At 38.6% G+C, this 21101-nt stretch overlaps 2 protein-coding genes across 5 annotated transcripts; one reads left to right on the top strand and one right to left on the bottom strand.

The window, feature by feature from the left end:
* The first annotated feature begins 9970 nt into the window (after positions 1 to 9970).
* Positions 9971 to 11737, top strand: LOC107681760 (complement C1q-like protein 3). The gene is made up of 2 exons (XM_016478080.1): positions 9971 to 10671; positions 11358 to 11737. The coding sequence occupies exons 1-2, from the start codon at positions 10114 to 10116 to the stop codon at positions 11535 to 11537; spliced, it is 738 nt and encodes a 245-aa protein (XP_016333566.1). The 5' UTR covers positions 9971 to 10113; the 3' UTR covers positions 11538 to 11737.
* Positions 11738 to 11791: 54 nt separating this feature from the next.
* On the bottom strand, positions 11792 to 17395 carry pter (phosphotriesterase related). Of its 4 annotated transcripts, none has more exons than XM_016478158.1 (5): positions 17316 to 17395; positions 16030 to 16473; positions 14223 to 14488; positions 13826 to 13966; positions 11792 to 13625 (listed from the first exon to the last, which is right to left on the bottom strand). In XM_016478158.1, the coding sequence occupies exons 2-5, from the start codon at positions 16459 to 16461 to the stop codon at positions 13415 to 13417; spliced, it is 1050 nt and encodes a 349-aa protein (XP_016333644.1). In that variant the 5' UTR covers positions 16462 to 16473; positions 17316 to 17395; the 3' UTR covers positions 11792 to 13414. The 4 variants fall into 4 exon arrangements, with proteins under 4 accessions (XP_016333644.1, XP_016333641.1, XP_016333642.1 ...); XM_016478155.1 differs by lacking the exon at positions 17316 to 17395 and adding an exon at positions 17142 to 17234; XM_016478156.1 differs by lacking the exon at positions 17316 to 17395 and adding an exon at positions 17127 to 17207.
* Between the last annotated feature and the right edge of the window lie 3706 nt (positions 17396 to 21101).

The raw sequence follows: 21101 nt of genomic DNA, 5'->3' as shown, positions 1-21101 counted from the left end.
GTATCGCAACCCCTGTATCGTGATGTGTATCGTATCACCAGATTCTTGCCAATACACAGCCCTACATTTGAGGGCATAACATCTTTTAGTGCAGGGAGCCCTAGCACTTAGTATAGTATGTACTACATCAGCTGGAAGCCCAGCATCTCTTTGTTGGTCCCCCTCAGGGGCCAGACATGAAGGTTCTAGAGCTGGGGTCAGGGATGAAATACTGTCCCCTTTGCCTGAGATAGCAGATCTCTTCTGACCAGAATGGCCCACGGCGAGCCATCGAGGAGGGATATTAAATCTGAGAACCACACTTTGGTCAGCCAACGGGGCACTATCAGTAAGACGCGAGACCCTGTGATGTTTCCTGTGAAGCAAAGAGCTCCACCTTTGCTTAAAATCTTTCCCAAATTTGACTACTTCGGGCGGAGTTTCCATTCCACTTGTGTCACAGCTTGTCTGGATACCAAGTCATCTCCCACATTTATATGCCCTAGGGCTGCACGATAAATCGAAATTAAATCACAATCGTGATTAGGCAAAAGCTGTGATTGTCATGCGCATCTTGACAGTGAAGCACGGTTCAGTGATCAGTAGTAAATCTCCATCCGAACGCCAGAGGGCGCTCTCACATGGAAACTCCAAATACGCCCCGCAGAAGAAATCCAGGAATAAACAGAAGATTTAACTGCTTTCATTGATTCAACATGTCTAATAAACACAGGACTACGACAATATATGGTTTATCTGAGTTCTTATTATAATTATTATTATAATATTCATTATAATAAAGTATATAATAATGCAATGCTAATCAACATAGACTTTATCACGGCTTAGAATACTATGAAATATGATGCATGCCTTATTTTGTGTAAGAAGCCACATCATCTCACAGAAGGATTTATTTCAAACACTCGACTGATGTTGTGACGTTACCATGCGATTATATCGTCTGCGGTTTTTTTTGCATAGCTTCAGTCAGTGAACTCTGTGTAGTAAATGCTGCTCCATCTAAAAGCATGTGATGGAGATTTACTACTGATCACAGAACCTGCTTTACTGACAAGACGCGCATGACAATCACATTCGATTAATCGCGCAGCCCTAACAAGCCCCGGAATGTAAATCACCCTCAGGGACAGGAGCTTGTCCTGTGCCCAAAGCAGAACCTGTTGCGCTAGCCTGTTCAGGCACATAGAAAGTATATGAAGCCCCTGGCGCGTAACCCTTATCTGCCTCTAGGGATTGGCCCTTGGATGAAATCCCCTGGCTCTGAGCCACAACTGAAACAGTCTCATGTGCAGGAGGCCCAAAAGGTATCACTGTGAATGCAGCTGCCATGAGACCTAGACCCCTTTGAAAGTAGTGGAGAGTAACTTTCTGGCCTAGCTTGATATTCTTTAGGGTGTTTAGAATGGGTTCGACATGTGCAGGGCACGTCCCATACAACCCCCAAATACGTTGTCCTCTGGGCAGGAGAGAGAATGCTTTTCTTGGCGTTGAGTCTCAACCCCAGAGATTCGAGGTAAGCTAGGATGACATCCCGAAGTCAAAGCGCAAGCTCTTGAGACTGGGCCAAAATCAGCCAGTTGTCTATGTAATTTAAAATGCGGATGCCCTGAAGTCACAGAGGAGCCAGTGCTGCATCCATGCATTTTGTGTATGTGAGGGATGACAAGACTAGGCCGCATGGAAGAACCCAAGCTTCGCCCCCGAAAGTGAACCTCAGGAACAACATCCTGTGTTGTGGCAAAATTTCTATGTGAAAGTATGCATCCTTGAGATCGATTGTCACAAATGAATCCCCCAATTGGATCTGAGAAACAATAATTTTATTTTACCGACTAAGTCCGTCCCACAGATCTTTGTTCCAATCAGATATTGGCGGCAGGGCGTAGCCATGCCCCGTACGGTTCCTTTTCATGCATAAATTATCATACTGTTCAATTCATCACGTGGAGAAAATGTCCTAGAAGATTTTGTTGATACTTCTATAAAGTGTTGTGACATGCGTATGATACCGAATATTACCATTTCATTCATTTCAATGTTCCGCAATTATTGCGACCGTTCCTTTAACACCAAACTTCACATATTTGCACACATATTAATAGCTTTATCTGCTGAAAGGGGTTATAAAACATTGATTATACTCCATAGGTTACAATAAGCACATCGATCATAGAAAGGCACAAAACACATTATTCGTGGATAAAGTTGCCCTAGTGGCAATACTTTAAATGATTATCTTTTGAAATTGTCTGTGTAAGTTTCTGTGTTTCTTTGTCTGCAAAAGAGCATGGTTTTCTGGAATAGGGAGGAAAGGAAGAATTTTCTGAGGTCACTAAAGTCACGCGGTGTAGGTCTGCTGATCTTCCCGCTCGGACGTGTCAATGTAAATCTGTCTCTTTTGTTGATTCGCTTATTAATTTATGTAAGTGTGTCTAACCACTATCATTTCAAACCAGTGGAACAATGTAAAAACACTTCAAAAATGTTGTTTTATATTCCAGACGCTGCCTCAACCTCCATCGTTCATGCTTTCTCACCTTTTAGTCACTCACTTTGCTTTCATTCCCATTCTCAGCGTGGTTCCTTTAAACATTACAATTAAGACATGCATTTAGTCAGGCTCTTGCTATTATGAGAACAAACCCTCCAATATGCAGTCACGAAAGACAAAAGGCAATCAGTAGCTCTATTGTTCAGTGGGTTTCAAAACTGGTACCTCAGCCTAACACTTGAGTATTTTCCCTTTCAAACTCACATTGCAATTTGAGGCAAGCTTCTCACGAGTTTCCCATTGATCTTCACTGCCTAAATATCAGGATGGCTGTGCTCCGAATGATACACCACGTGAATTTTGAAATCTCATGAATAACATGGATTGGTTTCCAGATTTTTTTTCAGGTCCTAGACGCAAATAAATATGTACTGCATTGCGATTTAGTCAAAGCTTGGGCTTAGACTTTGTCATGGAAATTTCACCCATGCAAGGCACGATAGTATGGAGAAGACCCACTCATTGTCACAGCAGAACAAAAGTGGCTTTACATGCTCATTTATATGCTAGTTTAATTTCTCTCTCGTTCTCTCGCTCTGTCTCTATACATGTTTTTCTATATATCCTCTGATCCTCATCTCTGAGAGCCTCTGTTGCTCTGTTTGTGGCAGATTAGTAATGCTTCCCCTCTGTCACGGACAGCAGAAGGAGAGAGACATGGTGCGAACGTGTGCCAGTCCTGAGCAGCTAACACCCAGTAGGGTCTCTGAGCATGTTCACCCATTACATAAGCACAAACAACTCCAGTGGCTATAGATACAACACTGACTGCATCTTGGAACAAGTTGTTGATAATGACAACTTTATCTGCTTTTGCTGCATCTGAAAGCCATCTTAGAAAGAGAAACTCCTCAATCAAGCTTAGTTTTATTGATTTAAAAAGTGGCTAATTTCAGAACGAAAATCCTGAGCCATTCAGAATAGTAATCGGAACTTGGACACTTAAACCTCAATTAACAAGGTATGAAAGCGATTTCATTACATAAGAAAATATAAAAAAAGAACTATAGCACAATCAATCTTTTCAAAAAGTTGCAAAAAAAGAAAGCAAGTAAATAAATTGATGTTAAAAATCTGTTGTGGCACTTTGGTAGTCAAACGTTAGTGGCTCATGTTCAGTGTTGGGGAAAGTTACTTTTAAAAGTAATGCATTACAATATTGCATGACTCCATAAAAAACTATTTCCGTTACTTAGTTACTTTTTATGGGAAGTAATGCATTACATTACTTTAGCGTTACTTTTTCACATGGGCTGGGCTTGCTTATTTATTTTTAATAACAGAAAACCCAAAAGTTATATTTTTGGCAACTGTAAAAGCCCTTTCACACCAAAAGAGACATTAATAAGCCTCAGGCTGAAGAAAATGCCTCTGTCTCTGCAATGAATAAATAGGAAAACAAAGTAACTTGCGTTACTTATTTGGAAAAGTAAGATATTTTCGTGTTAATCTCTTGCTATTCTCCTGTTAAAAGTAATGCATTACTTTACTAGTTACTTGAAAAAAGTAATCTGATTATGTAACTTTGTAATGCATCACCCCCAACACTGGTCATGTTCATTAGTTAATGTGATTAACTTCACCATGTGGTTGCTTGAACACCTAAAAGAACTGACTTCATATATCCACTAAAAATAACCTTGGAACAAGTTGGTTAAAAAAATGGCTTAGAAAATTTAGTTATGAGAAATAGGGTTAGGGTTGATTGTGGATTTTTACATGTGATTTAAGTATCCAAAATGGCATAAATACATTTGAGGCCATGGTATTTCACAGTTCACCAAAGTTTGGTCTTCAGTAACATGCCCACTTGTGAAAAAACGTGGATGGATGAATATGTAGATGCTAAAAATGCTAATGAAATTGAAAATGATCAGAGTTGCCATGGTGATGGTGATAAATCTCTTTCTTATCAAGGTTATCCAATACTTTGCCTTCCTGCTGTCTCGGGAGTGTTCAGAGTAATTGATCAATACTAGACTAGATCTATTGATCAAAATTGGTGAACTCAAAGATTCGTCGATTGTGCCGAAACACTCTCTGCAGCCCATATGTCTCTGTCAACAAACTCACGGATGTTTGCTTCAGTTTCACTTGAAATTAAAAGGAGAGAATAATCATTAAGCCCTTTCGAATGCTTTACAAAGCAACAAGGCAAATGAAGTTTAGTGCAACTAAGCGTGTAGGACCTTTTTTTGTGAAACATAAATTGAGTTATTAAAATCGGTTCATTTGAGTTCTTCTGCCAGTTACTTGCGTTAAACTGAAAATTCGGTCACACTTTATTTTAAGGTCCAATTCTCGCTATTAACAAACCATTAACTACGACTTTTGTCTCAATAAACTACTAATTTGCTGCTTATTAATAATTAGTAAGGTAGTTGTTAAGTTTAGGTTAAGGATGTAGAATATGGTCATGCAGAATATGTGCTTTATACTTACTAATAAACAGCCAATATGTTAATAATAATAGGCATGCTAATAAGCAACTTGTTGATAGTAAGAACTGTTCCCTATACTAAAGTGTTACTGAAAATTCTACTCACCCTCATGTTGTTGGAAACTCAAAGAACTTTTTCCTCTAGAACAGTGATTCGCAAACTGTGGTACAACCTGTGGTCCCGCAATGTCTTCAGGTACACAACTTGATTCTGGAAATGTACACTACTCAATTATTATACACTTCAATTTCGAAACTTTATTTAAATTATTTTGTTTGTGAAGTTTTATTTTGAACACCTGATTATACACTGATCAACCAAAACATTAAAAACACTCAAAAGTGAAGTGAGTAACACTTCAAATGGTGTACATTAGGCAGCAAGTGAAGTCAGTTCTTGAATTTCACGTGTTGGAAGTGTTAAAAATGGTCCTGGTATTCATGTGGATGTTACTTTGACATGTACAACCTGCCGATTGTTGCAGACCACGTATTCCACTTCATGGCAAGGGTGTTCCCTGATGGCAGTGGCCTCTTTCAGCATGCACCCTGCCACATTGCAAAAATGGTTCAGGAATGGTTTAAAGAACATGACGAGTTCAAGCTGTTGTCATATTCTCCAAATTACCCCGACTGCAATCTGATTAAGCATTTTGTGCTGGACCAACAGATCCGATACATGGAGGCCCCAACCTCAGAACTTGCAGGACTTAAAAGGATCTGCTGCTAATGTCTCAGAACCAGATACCATAAGACACGTTCAGAGGTCTTGTGGAGTCCAAACAAAGCCACCAGAAGGCAAGCCTGCAACCTTTAGCCGAAAAAGCGTAATGGCTAATGCTAAAGCTTCTGGTCTGGCAGTACGTGGGAAAGGAGACCAGAGGCCGCTTTCTTTTGAATGGATGTCAATGGAGGAGAGGCTTCACTATGCTGAATAAACAGCTTTTTAGAAGAAACAGCTTATCATTTAATGAATCAACAGCCTATCTGCTAATCTTCAACATGTTTTACACTAAACAGTACATTTGGATTGAACTATTTTTAGAGTTTACATCGAAAAAATGCCATTTTATAAGAGAAGTCACAGATTTTTTGCGACAGGTGGGATTCAGCTTACGGCACTTCTCATTCATTCCTATGGTATCCGTAAACGGCAATTGAGTGACGCAAAATTCTGACTGAAATTCAATGACGTCAAGGCTGTAATATGATTGGTTTTTAAGGCACATGTGATCCAAGTTGACCGTTACGCTTTCTCCAATAGTAAGTAATACAGACCCTCTCATTTCCCAATAGTAAGACAATCTCTGGTCCAAACCTTGCATCAGAGTAGTTTTGGCAGCATGAAGGGGAACCTACAAAATGCTAATTCGTGTGGTCAAAATGCTGATTTTTGTTTGAAAGATTAAATGCAAATTAGTGAAAACGGTGCTGTCATGTGTATGCATCTTACTTGTTCATTCTTGAGCGCAGGCACGTAGTGTCTCTTTACAACATCACATCGCCAACTACTGGTCTGGCATTCATATTACAGCATTTTAGTAATTTTCGCAGATCTGTGTGAATGGGGATCGTTTTGACAATGTTGTTGTCTGTACGTGAAACTTTTCAAAAATGCAAAGGAAAATTCCGTTTTTAATACATCTTTGTCATGTAAACGTCATGTCCAGTGGTTACAAACTATAATTTGAAGAATCCGTAATGAGGCTTGCATAGGGTGTGGGAATGTTATAAAGTAAGTCAAGAACGGGCTGGTTACATAAGTATAGTTAATCATCCCTCGGCAGGAGTGAGTGGCAGCGCAGTAAGAGGCCATGCTTTGAGGGGGTGATGGTGTGGTCGCACCTACTCTTCCTTTCTGTTCATCTGCTCTCTCCATTCTGGCTCAGGCCTGGTGCCACAGACCTGCCGAGTGACAAACTTAACAAAGACCACAATAGAAACAATTAGTCACAGAGCAAGAAGAGACAGAGATCATGGCTTGTGAAGCACGTTGTTTGAGTTCATTTGGAAACATGATGGAGAAAAAAAGCATCTGCAGAGTAATACACCCCATTTACAGGCATAAACCCGTGTGATTTTTCTTTTTTCATGGCACTCAAAAGTTCTTTCCATGTAATGAATATTGCACTATATTCCAAGTCTATGTCATTTACTTTAAATAGGAACAGATTATTTTTCTTGACTTCATGCCATCACCTGGATTTTACTGGTCTGTTACTTCCTTGAAATCAGGAGCAATCTAGTATCAGTTAATTTTCTTGTGTTTTTAATGCATATTGTTCTACTTTTTTGAGTATTTCCATTTAGAAATTGCTAGTCAATTTCACAAAGAATTACAAAGAAATGACAATTAACACTTATTAAACACACATTTAATTCAATAATTAAACATCAAATTTTGAAATAGAGAGACTGAAATAGCATGAAACATACTCCAGTAATCTTTGCTTTACTTAGAACTTGGCTAAATAATGTTTACAGTTTATAGAGACCAGACGTTGTGCCGTCGGTCAAAGGTCTGGCTATGTGAGACTATCCAATACCTACCATCTTGTGCATTTTTTTCCTTGCCACAGCCACCTTAGTCTTGCCTATTATTATTATAGCTCAAAAAAGCTTGATTATGGTTCAAGAAGCAGAAGTGCTCAACCGTGCAAATGTCAGAAACATAAAGAGAGCTCTGCACTGTTTCTGTCTTTTCAGTGACCAAACAATTGCATAATCTTGTGCAATCTTTTCATTTTCATTTGTTAATTTTCATGCAAAGATGTTAGAGCATTGTTTATTGAACAGCTGCTTTGCTTTGTCCTATGCATTTAGATATATTTCACAATAGTAATGTGAAACATTATGGGGGAAAAAAGTTGTTTCATGTTTTTTGTCTGTTGGAGCACTGCTGTGCACATGAAGATGGCATGTGACTCATAATTATCAGTAACGGTCCAATCACGCTGAGTAAGCCACTGAGAGAGCCAGCTGGAGAGGACAAGGCAGGACACAAGTGCTCATTGACTCAGAGAGGGTGTGTGCACTGGTGCATCTGTGTCTGTCTGTGTACATACAGTGCAGGAGGTGTGATTGAAGCAGTGAGCTTCTTATGCAAATGCATGATGCTTCTTTATATGAGATATGGCACGTGTGAGAACACATTTGGTGAATATCGTGGTCCCCACCTATGCTCTTTATAACATAAATGCTCTTGTAAAAGTTAAGGTGATAGAATGAAGATCATGCTGTTTTAATTCACCCTTTGAAATTTCACAGGTTAGCGCTTCCTCATGGAGGGGTGTTTTTTTATGCAGTATAACAATCTTCATTAAGCAGCAGACCTATCTCTCATTAACAAATACCTGTGGTTGGTTGCATAAACTGCTTAGATTAGTCTTACAAGATAATAATTTTTTTAATTGGTTTTAACCTTTTAAGCGAGTTACATAAAATATAGTCTGGTCTAATTTGAATCCAAAAAGTAAGAGTGATTACCTCTTGACTAACTGCTAGTTGATCAGACTAGTTCTTTAGACACAGTTTATTCTGTCATCAATTTGTTCTAAACCTGTATGAATGTCTGTTTTCTGTTGAGAAAAAGAAGATATTCTGAAGAATGTTGGTAACCTTACAGATGAAGATAGTCATTGACTTTAATAATAAGGGGGGAAAAGTCAATGGCTACTATTAAACTGTTTGGATACCAACATTCTTCATAATATCTTCTTTTGCATTCAATAGAAGAAAGTCATACAGGTTTGGAACATGTAGAGAGTAAACGATGACAGAATTTACTTTTTTGGGTGAACAGTCCCTTTAATTTAGTGACTGAATATGCAAATCTCACTGATGTCCTTCAGTTTGATGAGGTGCGGAGAACTTAATTTTGAGTCATTGATGTAAGATGACAATGTGTGGAAATTTTTGAGGTGCTTTATCACTCTGAATTGGTGCAATTGATTATATTTCTCTAGCTGATTTATGGGTAAAGAGAGACTTTAGGAGACTCTATTACTGTAGGATGAGCAGAATAACAATTTACACCAGTGACAGTTTTGGCTCTTGTTGTGTGTTGCTTTCTTGGGCAATCAATTCAACGTCAATGTCAAAGTTAATTTGATGTCCGATTCTGACGTCAGCTGATGTTGATATTTGTTGTTTTTAGGTTGTGTAATCAAAATCCAACGTTAAGTCAATGTCAAATTGGCGTCAAATACTGACGTGAACCTGACTTTCATTCTCAACCAAAATGCAATGTCTGTCCAACATCATCCACCGTTAACCTGGCGTTATATTGATGGTGATGCTGGGGATGTATATGCACTTCATCGTTGCTGCATTTATTTGATCTAAAATACATTAAAAACACTAATATTGTGAATTATTACTACAATTTAAAATATCTGTTTTCTATTTGAATATATTTTAATATGTAATTTATTCATGTGATGGAAAAACTGAAATTTCAGCAGCCATTACTTCAGTGTCACAAGATCCTTCAGAGATCATAATAATAGGTTTTTTTGGTCCTAAAGAAACATTTCTTATTTTCAATGTTGAAAAAAGCTACTGCTCATCATCAGAAAAAAATGCTGGTTCCACACTGTACAAACACACACACATACAAACTATTGTTGTAAAGAAAACTATTAATAAAAATACCATTACCATGAGTACACAGTTCACTTAATCTCTTGATATTGGGCCACTTTGGATCATTCTGTGTCTTTGCATCTTTCTAAAGATACAGCTCACGTGCGCACGCACTCTCTCTCTTTGTCTTTCTCACGACGTACCCACTCACCACCCACCCTCAGGTGAGAAAGCCGGGCTGTAATGCATCTCTCACACACTTCTGTTTGTGTTCCCAGTCTTTAACTTCGTTTTCATTATAAACAAACAAGAACTTCGTTCAGGTGACGTTTACATCAGTTCAGGGAATGATATAACGTCTTCATTGCAAAGTTAATTGACTTTCCCTGGAGCTGCAGGAAAGTTCATTTTTGTTTTTGGCGTCTCTTCTGCGCCGAGCAAGATTGCGCATAAATCGCAGCGCGAGGTGCGCCCGGTGCTGTCGAGACTGGGCGTCAGAGCGCGGGTGATCGCCACGGGCGTGCTGGGTGTTGTCATGGTGCTGGTGCTGGTCATTCTCATCCCGGTGCTGGTCAGCGCGGCGGGATCCGACCCGCGCTACGAGATGCTCGGCGCGTGCCGCATGGTGTGCGATCCCTACGGAACGAAGTCTCCATCATCAGCACCGACAGATAACCACTTGGTCCAGTCCCCACCAACTTTCATTCGCGGTCCGAAAGGAGAGGCAGGGCGCTCGGGACGGATCGGTCAGAGGGGTCAGCCGGGTCCACCCGGACCTCCGGGTCCCCCCGGGGTCATAGGAGAACCGGGGCCACCAGGATTACCCGGTTCGCCCGGGGTCACCGGTGTCATAAGCGCGGCGACGTACAGCACCGTGCCCAAAATCGCCTTCTACGCGGGACTCAAGAAGCAACACGAGGGTTACGAGGTGCTGAAGTTTGACGATGTGGTCACTAACTTGGGCAATCACTATGACCCCTCGAGCGGTAAATTCACCTGCTCCATCCCGGGGATCTACTTTTTCGTGTATCACGTATTAATGAGAGGTGGTGACGGGACTAGCATGTGGGCTGATCTGTGCAAGAATAACCAGGTAGCTCATAAATCCAGCTGTCACAATTTATATATTCATCAATCAACAAATCAATCTATGCATCAACTGATGCATAAGAAATCTTTTTTTTTCTTATATTTTTAAATAGGCTACTTCTAAATGAAGAAATTATTTTTTTTAAATAAAACATTTCTTTAAATATTTTCTAATAATCAATACTTGTATATAATGAAAAATATTTTTAAAAAGTTAATGTGTTTTAGTATGTCTATGTCTAATGTTTTTATTATGCCAGTCTAGTTATACGCACCAACTAGACTGATTGAATATAGGAATATTACACATTTTCATAAAATTAGAATATTATCATTTATATTTATTCAATATTTAACTATTATTATAATTATCATAATTACATTATGTTTTGTTATTATACAAGTTCTGTATCATATATAATATTCTGATATTGCAAAAAACCAGCATGTCCTCTTTAGGACAATAGCACTTCAGAAATCAGAAATATTTTATTTTAAAAAATGCCCACGTTAATGGAAAAAAAACAACAACAAAATGTTGCCTTGTCTTCAGAAAATAATGCTAACTTCCATAGGGACAATTTTAAGGTGTTGTAATTAATATGGAGTCATAACTTAATGTGCAATTATTTAATGGGATTAATATAGTATTAATTGTATCTAACACAAGTTCTAATCTTTTTCTTGTAGTTGCGTGCAAGTGCAATAGCGCAGGATGCAGATCAGAACTATGACTACGCCAGCAACAGTGTGATTTTACACCTGGAGCCTGGAGATGAGATCTACATTAAACTAGATGGAGGCAAAGCGCACGGGGGAAACAACAACAAATACAGCACATTTTCAGGCTTCATGGTCTACGCCGATTAACAGCCGTGGCATGGACTGCACTTTCAGATGTACCTCATTTTGACATCACAACGTCATCAGAGGTCACAAAAAAGTTTAACCCTCAAGCTTGTGACAACTCATCCATGTCAGCGCGAAGGACAAAACAACTGAACGTCCAGAGGAATTACTGAATGATCATACATATCGAAGCATGAGAACACATCCTCTACACACAAATTAGTTTTTAGAAAAATCACTGATTTCGAAAAAAAAATCTTACAGCATAACACTGATGATTGCAGTATATTTATTGAGATTAACTGGCCGTGAAAGCAGAAAATCATTTGACATAATTCCATTCCATATGTGCCTACCTTTGATCAGAAGAGGCTGTTACAGAGCACATGCCATTAGCCCGGAAATATAGTTCAGATTACATTTCTTCAATAATTTCTCATTCTTCATACACAAATTGTCACATTCAAGCCACAGTTCTGTTCCGTTTTATATAAATGTTGTCATTTAAAAATATTATCACTGTCTGGTATGTGCAGTGTCTTCAAAAAAGTGTGAATAAAATATATTGTATGATTTGCATGCGTGTATAAATTTGCTATAAAACTAAAAGCTCTACATAGTCAACAAATGCAACTATGAAATATCCTTGACTTGATTACTTCAAGTATTGTCATCGTTTATAATATTTTGCTATTCCTTTAAAAGCACTAAACGAAATATACAACTGTAAAATGGTAGTCCTATATCTATATCTATACATTCAAAAAGCAAATCAGTTTTTCATGCTGGAGCAAAAAAAAAAAAAAAGTAAAAATGAAAGGAAATGGGCAAGATTAATTACCATGCCATCTTCTTAAAAGTAACTTACGGATGACTCGGCATGTTTTGTAATATTACCTTGCTGTTACACGGGAACAGAGCACCTGACAGTGTCATTATTTTACTAGTGTGAGCAGCCACCTGCTCCAGAGAAACTCATCTCTCTGTCCTACACAATGACCTGCCAGAACGCATGCCTTCAAATGATCAGATGCGCTGTGAAACATCAGGCTTGCCAAAGAACAAACGTGTACAGCAAGCAGTCTTACTTTAGGCATACGGTCACATTCAATCACCTTAGTTCTAATAGTCAGTCGTTGTCAAGTATGTTCAACATTATTAACTGGTTGAGATGTTTGCAGCTACACAATATCAGAAAGAAAATTTTGCAAACTATTAGAATGTGTGATTGATTAATAGATATTTTGCACGAGCTAATTAGTAAGTAATGTAGTCAGGATATTTCATCAGACCTTGTAATACACTAGTACTGTTCCACTTGTTTCCATTATCTATTGCTTAGTTGTGATCCCCTGAGCTGCATTATTAGTCTAATTAATCATATTTTCTTTGTCAACTTAAGTAAAAAGCACCTATTTTCCACAACTCAGAGCCATGCTTTTATTTTACCCACTTTTTTGTGGTGAGAGAACTTTGATCATTGAAGACTGGTGAATATTTGATATGAATATTCTAGTTAGTGTTAAACTTAACATGTGAGCTATGGGTCTCAACTTTGCCATCTTACATAAAGGTTTTTTCTTGGCATCAATCGTTCCACGAAGAAACCATTCCACTGCACGATTATTAAAATATTCTTCACACTAAAAAAAATGTTTCTTTTAAAAACTGTTCATTGAAAGGTTCTTTGGGGAACCCAGAATGGCTCTTCTATTGTGTTTCTATAAAACCCTCTCTTGAAACCTTTATTTTTAACAGTGCACATGAATTAACGCTCACCAAAGTAAGGATTTTAGCATCAAAATCAACAGTACAACAAAGTTCCTAACAATAAAAATTAGAAATCAATTTTTGGTATGTTAACTTGAGGAAGGAAATTGATTTTTAAGGCGGTTGGTTTATTTAAATGTCAGCCATTGTTTAGGATTCTCTATCAGTATTTTGTCCACCTGGTTCTGAGTGATACCTCGAGACAGCATTTTGGGAACAATATTCTTCAGGATGTGGGAGAAGCCATGACCGCCATACTTGGTCAGTCGGTGCTTGGTGTGGATATCATGGGCAATGAGGATTCTGTCTTCATAACCTTCTCTGATCAGGAAAGCCAAGCTAGTGCAACAAGACAAAATTACTCTCAATGATCTGTTGGCTTTACATAAAATGAATAGTCTCATTAAATATCTGCATTAATCAAATTGGCATGTTTATAACATATAATCATTTACTGATTTCCAGAAACAGAGGCAGATGTTTATGAACCATTTACTGTAATGTATTGGCTGCCGTTCTTGCTGGACGCAGATACTTACGTCTGAACTCTCTGGCTGTCGCTGAGCATGTCAACATCAAGGTTAAACTGGTAATTCACCACCTCTGTGCCAAAGAGGTCATATTCAAGGTAGCTCCCCATCTTTGCAAACTCCAGCAATTCTCGCGGATCATATATGCTCCTATAAGGGAGACACACATTAGAGTGATGAGTGCACTTTCAGATACAATGGTTTTTGAATAAAGACTGAAAGAGTTGTTGGAGGCTTAGCGTTTGTGATGTTGAAGTCACATGACCGTAGTGTAGTTCGTTTATAGCCTACATTTAGCTTTTTACTTCTGGCGATTGTCTTTAGGATTCAGAATACATCAAATTTGTGATGAACAAAATGTGTTCGAATGCATTATGCAGGTGTTTTCCCATGTCTCCTTACTTACCTGTCAAGATGAGACATGACTGTTTTGGAGATATCTCCACCTGCTTCTTGCAGAATGCGGATGGCCTCCCCAGGAGCGGCTTTGTTTCGTCCGGGGTGGATGATAACTGGGCAGCCCAGCTGAGTCTGAGCGTGAGCAGTGGCTCGCAGGACCTTCTTCTCACTCTCTGTGATTGGCCAGCTTGTACCGATCTCTCCAATCACACCACAGCGGATATCTGTACCGTCTGCGCCATGGAGCACTTCATTGACAATGATATCAGTTAGCTTGAGGACAAAAAGATGAGACATTTGAGAAATGCGAACAAATCATTTCCATCTGTTTCATCAACAATTTTACAATGTATACTACTGGTCAAAAGTTCATAATAATTAAGATTTGTGGTTTCTTTAAAAAGATTTTGAAGGTAGTTCTTTGAAGTTCACAAAGGCTGCATTTATTTCTTAAAAACTACAGAAAAAAACAACAATATTATTAGAATGTACAATTACTGTTTATATTTTAAAGGGGTCATATGATGCGATTTCAAGTTTTCCTTTCTCTTTGGAGTGTTACAAGCTGATTGTGCATAGATAAGATCCCTGAAGTTGCAAAGACTAAAGTCTCAAAACCAAAGAGATATTCTTCATCAAAGTTAAGACTCTGCCACACCCCCCTAAAACGGCTCGTTCTAACACGCCATAATGCCACCCAAATGTGCAAGCAAAGAAAGAAGGTGTGGTTTCAGGAACCGCAGTTAGTGTTGAACACAATGCACTGGGTCAGCTGGCCAATCAGAGCAGACTGCGCTTGTCGGAAGGAGGGACTTTGTAGAAAACGAAGCGTTTGAGAGAGGCGGGGCATAGAGGACCTACAATAATGTACAGTATTTGAAAAATAATGTGTTTTTTGAACATTAAAGCATGTCAACATATTCTGTTACACCAAATACACCAAATAATGATCTTTAAAAAAGCATCATATGACCTCTTTAATATATTTTAAAATGTAATTTATTCATGTGATGGCAAAGCTGAATTTTCAGCATCATTACTCCAGTCTTCCGTGTCATATGATCCTTCAGAAATCATTCTAATATGCTGATATGGTGCTCAAAAACATTTCTTATTATTATCAATGTTGAAAACAGTTGTGCTGCCCAATATTTTTGTGGAAACCGTGATACATTTTATTTTTCAGGATTCACTGATGAATAGCAAGTTCAAAATAACAGCATTTATTTGAAATAGAATTTTTGGTAACACTTTATTTTAAGGACCTATTCTCGCTATTAACTAGTTGCTTATTGGCATGCATATTACGAGCATATTGGCTGTTTATTAGTATTTATAAACTACATTTTAATGCCTTATTCTGCATGACCATATTTTAGATCCCTTAATCTGACCCCATACCTAAACCTAACAACTACCTTACTAATTATTAATAAGCAGCAGTTTTAGCTATTTAATATGTCTGTAGAAACAAAGAAAAACTAGCATTCCAAAGTTAGGGATAAGATAAACCAAAAAGAAATTTGTTATTTTATTCAACAATAATGCATTAAACTGATCAAAAGTGACAGTAAAAATATTTATGATGCTTCAAATGATTTCTATTTCAAATAAATTGCCATCACAGGAATAAATTACATTTTAAAACAGAAAACAGTTCTTTTTAAATTAAATTTCACAATATTACTGTTTTACTGTATTTTTCATCAAATATACTGTATGTAGCCCTGGTAAGTATAATAGACTTCTTTAAAAAAAAAAAAAAAAAAATCAAAACTTTTGACTGACAGTGTAGTTACAGCACACACACAAACCTTCTCAACGGTCATTTTTCTTGTCTCATCAGAGTGGGTCACGTCCACATAGTACCCCGCTCCAGCTATGATATGCACACCCGTCTCTTTGGCCAGCTGCCGCAAAACAGGCAGATTTCGGTTGATGCCCGTGGTGGTGTTCTCCACTATGGATCCTCCTCCTGCTTTACGGTAACACAACAGCTCTTCCTTCACCGCCTCGATCTCTTGATTCAACAGCAGGTTCTCATGGTGGCTGTACGGATTCTGCTGCAACCAGTGAAGGTGCTTCATCTCAATGGGAGCTGCGGCAAGGCCCTCGTCTCCAGGTGCTGGGGAAACATGGCTGCACTCAAACGTCATTGTAAGGTGTTCGTGGGTCATGGTGCGGCCCAGCTGATTGGGCTCTATCAGACCCAGCACCGTCTGGACCTTACCGCTCTGTTCAGGCATGGTTCTGCGATCCTGTCCAACAAATAGTTACAGTTATTAAAATAAATAGGGTTGCTAAGCACTGTTTATGTTGCACTGGCAACACAGATGTGTGCAGTCTGTGCTATTATTACAATCCATGCACACATAGTTGAAAGAATACAAATGACTTAAATGTCTTTTTTAACTTATCGCTCCATTTTTACTAAGAAAGAAATAATTGCATGCTTGAAGAAGACGAAGTGCATGCTTGGCTGCTGTAAAACTGTAGGCTGCTGTACAAATGACTCATCTTGGCTGTCCCCCACCACGCCTTGGTGGTTCGGACTTTGCGCTGATTGAAGAATACAGACTGAGTTCCAAATACGGAATGCATAAGTAAATTCACTTGCAATGCATGCAAACAAATGCATGCATTAAGATGCATGCTCGTGCCGTCGAGATTATTAACAGTTCAGTATATACAGTATATCCGCGCAACCGTATTCACATCAAACAACAAGCATATATGATTGAGATTCTGAAATTAGACACAGAACTAACGTTACAGACTGCGAGACTTCCTCAATAACAATCGTTTAAAAAGTTCGCCACAACAGGCGATAAGCATGCAATGTTACTAGCTGTTATTTTTAAATCACACAACGTGATGCAGTTAGTGACTCATAATAAACAATAAAGGATACCGTGAGAAACAAGACCTGCAAGCAAGTTCAACTTCCAATTTGCAGCACTGAGCGGAGCAACAATGCCTCGCGATTTTATGTGTTTATCGCGAGACTTTATGTTACCTCTACCTCTACAGTTAAACACAGTGTTCAAAGCGAAATAATGAAACTAATAAACAATAAAATATTTACGAACGAATGCAGTACCTCTAATTCGAAGATGTGGATACATTTAGATAGTTCGCCTGTTTTTAAACTTTGAGTCGCTTTTGCCACGCCCCTTTCTGTTCACTGACGTCTATGAGAGGTGAACTTTATTATGTAAGGACTCTTTGTGGAAATCGGGATTTGGAAAATACACCCTCACTCAAGTGAGTGCCCTAAGCAAATAAAGCCTGTTATTATGAAACAGGACATTTGGAAACTATGAAGCCGAAAATCCAGTACTATTTTTGTGATAGGTTATAGCCTATGAAATGTTTCAACAATAATTGCTGTGTTTGTTTCCATGGGAGTCCATGGTGGAAAAAACAGCTTTAACTTGCTTAGACCAGCATATCAGGTTTAACATTTTCCTGCAGATGCATTATAAGAAAATGAATTTAGCATGTTTAACTATTAATTATTTCATTTATTTATTGAATTAATTTATTGTGCTTGTGTCTGTTAATTATTTATATGCCCTGCTGCTATTTTTACAGCCTAATGAAAACTGTTTGCCAGATGTACATGAGGGATATCATAAATCTTGGTAAATTGTATTCTTAGATTAGATTAGAATCACATCAACTGACTAAAGCAAATACTTTGCATATTGAGAAAGCAATTTGTATGCAACAAAGTGAACATATAAGCTCGATCTAACCATTGAGCCATGATTTTAAAGTGGCATGTTGAGCCGTGATACATTTTCCCTGGGCACGTCTGATCTAACTAATAGTGACAAGTCCTGGGGAGTTATCTGACCAGGGATTCGTGTACAAAATTAGTCCTGAGAGAGAGCAGGAAAGACTATTAAGTATCAACCCACTGCAAACTGCCAAACAGCGGTGAGCATCCCATGTCAGTTTCAATTCATCCCCTATGAAATATAAAAAGCCTGCACTCACTGTTAGTAAAGATAGCTGTTTAGTAGAATCAGTATTCTGATTTTCCTAATCTTGACTTGGCTTGTTATTAGTCCTGTTCAGCTTTTTTCTTATATCTTTTATAATCCATTAGCATTGACAGCAATTCGCTGTGTATGATGAGATGACCTCCACAGACATTGTTGTCAATATTGTTTCTGACAGTGCAGCCACAGAAAATAATAAAAAGGCCCATCAGAGACTACAAGATCCATATGTCTATACATGGAATGAAGGTATGATATCTCATTAGAGTTTGCAGGGGTATAATATGTTTGAAGATGTGTGTCAGCTAACTAATGGCCCAGAAGAGTCAATGGCCCTTATGTGAATAAATTCAGATATGTTTGATGATGTTTTTATGCAAACTACTTCTCCTCTGCAGAATTGCAGGGATGCTGGAGACAGTCCCAGCTCCTGGAAAACACCCTAGACAGATGACCAGTCAATCACACTCAATTATATATTACACTGAACAAAATTATAAACACTTTTGTTTTTGCCCCCATTTTTCATGAGCTGAACTCAAAGATCTAAGACTTTTTCTATGTACACAAAAGGCCTATTTCTCTCAAATATTGTTCACAAATCTGTCTAAATCTGTGTGGAGCTGAACTCTGCAGGACTGCGGCTCTCTAGGACCGAACTTGCCTACCCCTGAGCTTTGCCAAAACATCTTACAAGAAAAACTATTTTTTATTCTTTGCATTTTAATCCATGTTGCCTACAGTAACAAATACAACAGGCACTGTCATAATAATATTTAGACAGTATTTATGAACAACCTTATTGTTATGGAAGGAGAGTCACACAGAGGATTAGAATGAAACGGATGACTTTTATTGAAGGCAACAGAGGCAATTGGGAGAAATGGCAGAAATGGTTCAATGAAGAAGAAGTTCACGGTACTGATGAGGAATGTAATGAAAGTCTTGTTCTTACAGGAGATCGCGGATGAGACGGATGGAGGACAGATGACAGCACACACCTCAGTATAACCGTTTAGGGTAATATCCACACGGAGACTTGGGAGGAGACACACGCTGGAGTGGAGCACTGGAGAAGGCACAGGAGGTAAGTACACAAAGGAGGTAGGAGTATCGATGTTCAGCTGTAGTAGCGTAGAGAGAGTCCACTTCGAATGAACGAGACCGGACTGAAGAAAATTGTAAGGAATATTGGGCTGGTTTGGCTATTGCTACCGGAATGATGAGTCCATTAAAACTCATTCAGTCATCAATCTCATGTTTCCAGTTTATTTTCTCAACATGTAGGAGTAGACATTTCCATGGCAACACGTGCTGGTAATTGTTGGTTTCTGATAACCCAAAAGGAAATTAGTAAATAACAATTAGTATATACAAACATATTAGCACAAATCATACATGAAGTCTAAATCAACTTCAACAAATCCAATGAAGATCAAAGAAACTAAATACTTCAATATAAACAAATCACATTACACATAAATCAAAGGAACTTACATTGTCAACAACACAACAATTCCACACAGCCCATGTATGAGTAGAGAGACAGCTTCTCACACACACAAACACATTGAGACTGAGGCTTGATTAGTAAGAGGCCACAGGTGTTCTTATCAGGACTCAGTCAACCAATCAGATCACAGCAGTATGTTAACATATTTGTATAAAAGAAAATGTATACTACTGTACTATCACCATCATCAGTCAATTCAGGAAGAACAATTAGATGGCTGACTGGACGAATTAAATGCTTCCCTTCACTGAGAATTTCAGCAGCTCTCATTCTCCCATTAGAACTTGATAAAGTCTTGCTGACAGTCCCTACAGGCCAGCGTCCACGAGGAAGCTGTGGGTCCACAATCATGACCTTGGTAGAAGGCGCAATAGGATTACCATCAAGTTTCCACTTTTGACGAATCTGAAGATTTGGAAAATAATCCTTAATGAAACTGACCCAGAATCGATCCGCAAGAAATTGACTGTGTCTCCACTTTCTACAGGTAAGTAGCTCTGAATCTGCATACATCACTTGTGGGAGAGATGCATCTCGCCGCCCCATCAGTAGGATATTTGGGGTAATGGGATCAAGGTCTGAAATATTCAAAGACACATAGCCGAGAGGTTTTGAGTTTAACAACTCCTCAATTTCAAAAAGCACTGTATACAGAACTTCCTCTGAGACGACTTGTGTTCCCAGAACTATTTGCTGTCTTAACAGACCGTGTCTCTCTTTCCCAAGTACCTCAAAAATGGGGGGAGTATGGTGGATTGAAGGAGAATTTAATTTGTTGGAGGGCAAGCATCTCCTGAAAAGAGGGACTAAGTTGAGAAAATGCTTTCCGAAGTTCTCTTTCTCCTCCCTTGAAATTAGTCCCTTGATCAGACAATATTTCATAGGGCCGATCTCTACAAACTACAAATCTTCGAAAGGCCAGAAGGAAACTATCTGTATCCATACCAGAAAGTAGTTTCAAATGAATACACTGTGTTGTCTGGCATTTAAATATAATGCCTCACCTTTTCTCATGTCGGCGACCTACTTTGATGCTTAAAGCCCCAAAACAATCCATACCCGTCGATCAAAAGGAAGGCTTATACAATCGAAGTCTGGAAACTGGTAGATCAGCCATTCTGGGGACTGAAGGCATACCTTTCCACTTTTTACACTCAAGACATGACCTCTGAATTTTCTTTATTAACTGTTGCCCTCTCAGAACCCAGTATTTCCGACGAAGCTGGGTGAACACTCTTTGTGGTCCTGGATGACACAAAATTTAATCAAAGTCAGCAACCAAAAGTTTGGTAACATGATTCTTCGGGTCTAAGACAATTGGATAAATAGCTTCAGAATCCAAATCTTCACTTTGACGGAGTCGTCC

The sequence above is a fragment of the Sinocyclocheilus anshuiensis genome, unplaced genomic scaffold (assembly GCF_001515605.1).
Source record: "Sinocyclocheilus anshuiensis isolate Anshui unplaced genomic scaffold, SAMN03320099.WGS_v1.1 scaffold436, whole genome shotgun sequence".
In the NCBI taxonomy this organism is placed as follows: Eukaryota; Metazoa; Chordata; class Actinopteri; order Cypriniformes; family Cyprinidae; genus Sinocyclocheilus; species Sinocyclocheilus anshuiensis.
The sequence above is the reverse complement of the archived record's forward strand: the minus strand, read 5'-3'. Positions and strand labels throughout refer to the sequence as shown.

Excerpts from the sequence above, each read along its gene's own strand:
- pter (XM_016478158.1), bottom strand. The coding sequence starts at position 16,461 with ATGCCTGAACAGAGCGGTAAGGTCCAGACGGTGCTGGGTCTGATAGAG. Across the intron at positions 13,967-14,222 it reads GTCATGTCTCATCTTGACAG|GAGCATATATGATCCGCGAG; the intron begins GTAAGTAAGGAG and ends TCTCCCTTATAG. Across the intron at positions 13,626-13,825 it reads GACAGCCAGAGAGTTCAGAC|CTTGGCTTTCCTGATCAGAG; the intron begins GTAAGTATCTGC and ends TTGTTGCACTAG.
- LOC107681760 (XM_016478080.1), top strand. The coding sequence starts at position 10,114 with ATGGTGCTGGTGCTGGTCATTCTCATCCCGGTGCTGGTCAGCGCGGCG. Across the intron at positions 10,672-11,357 it reads ATCTGTGCAAGAATAACCAG|TTGCGTGCAAGTGCAATAGC; the intron begins GTAGCTCATAAA and ends TTTTTCTTGTAG.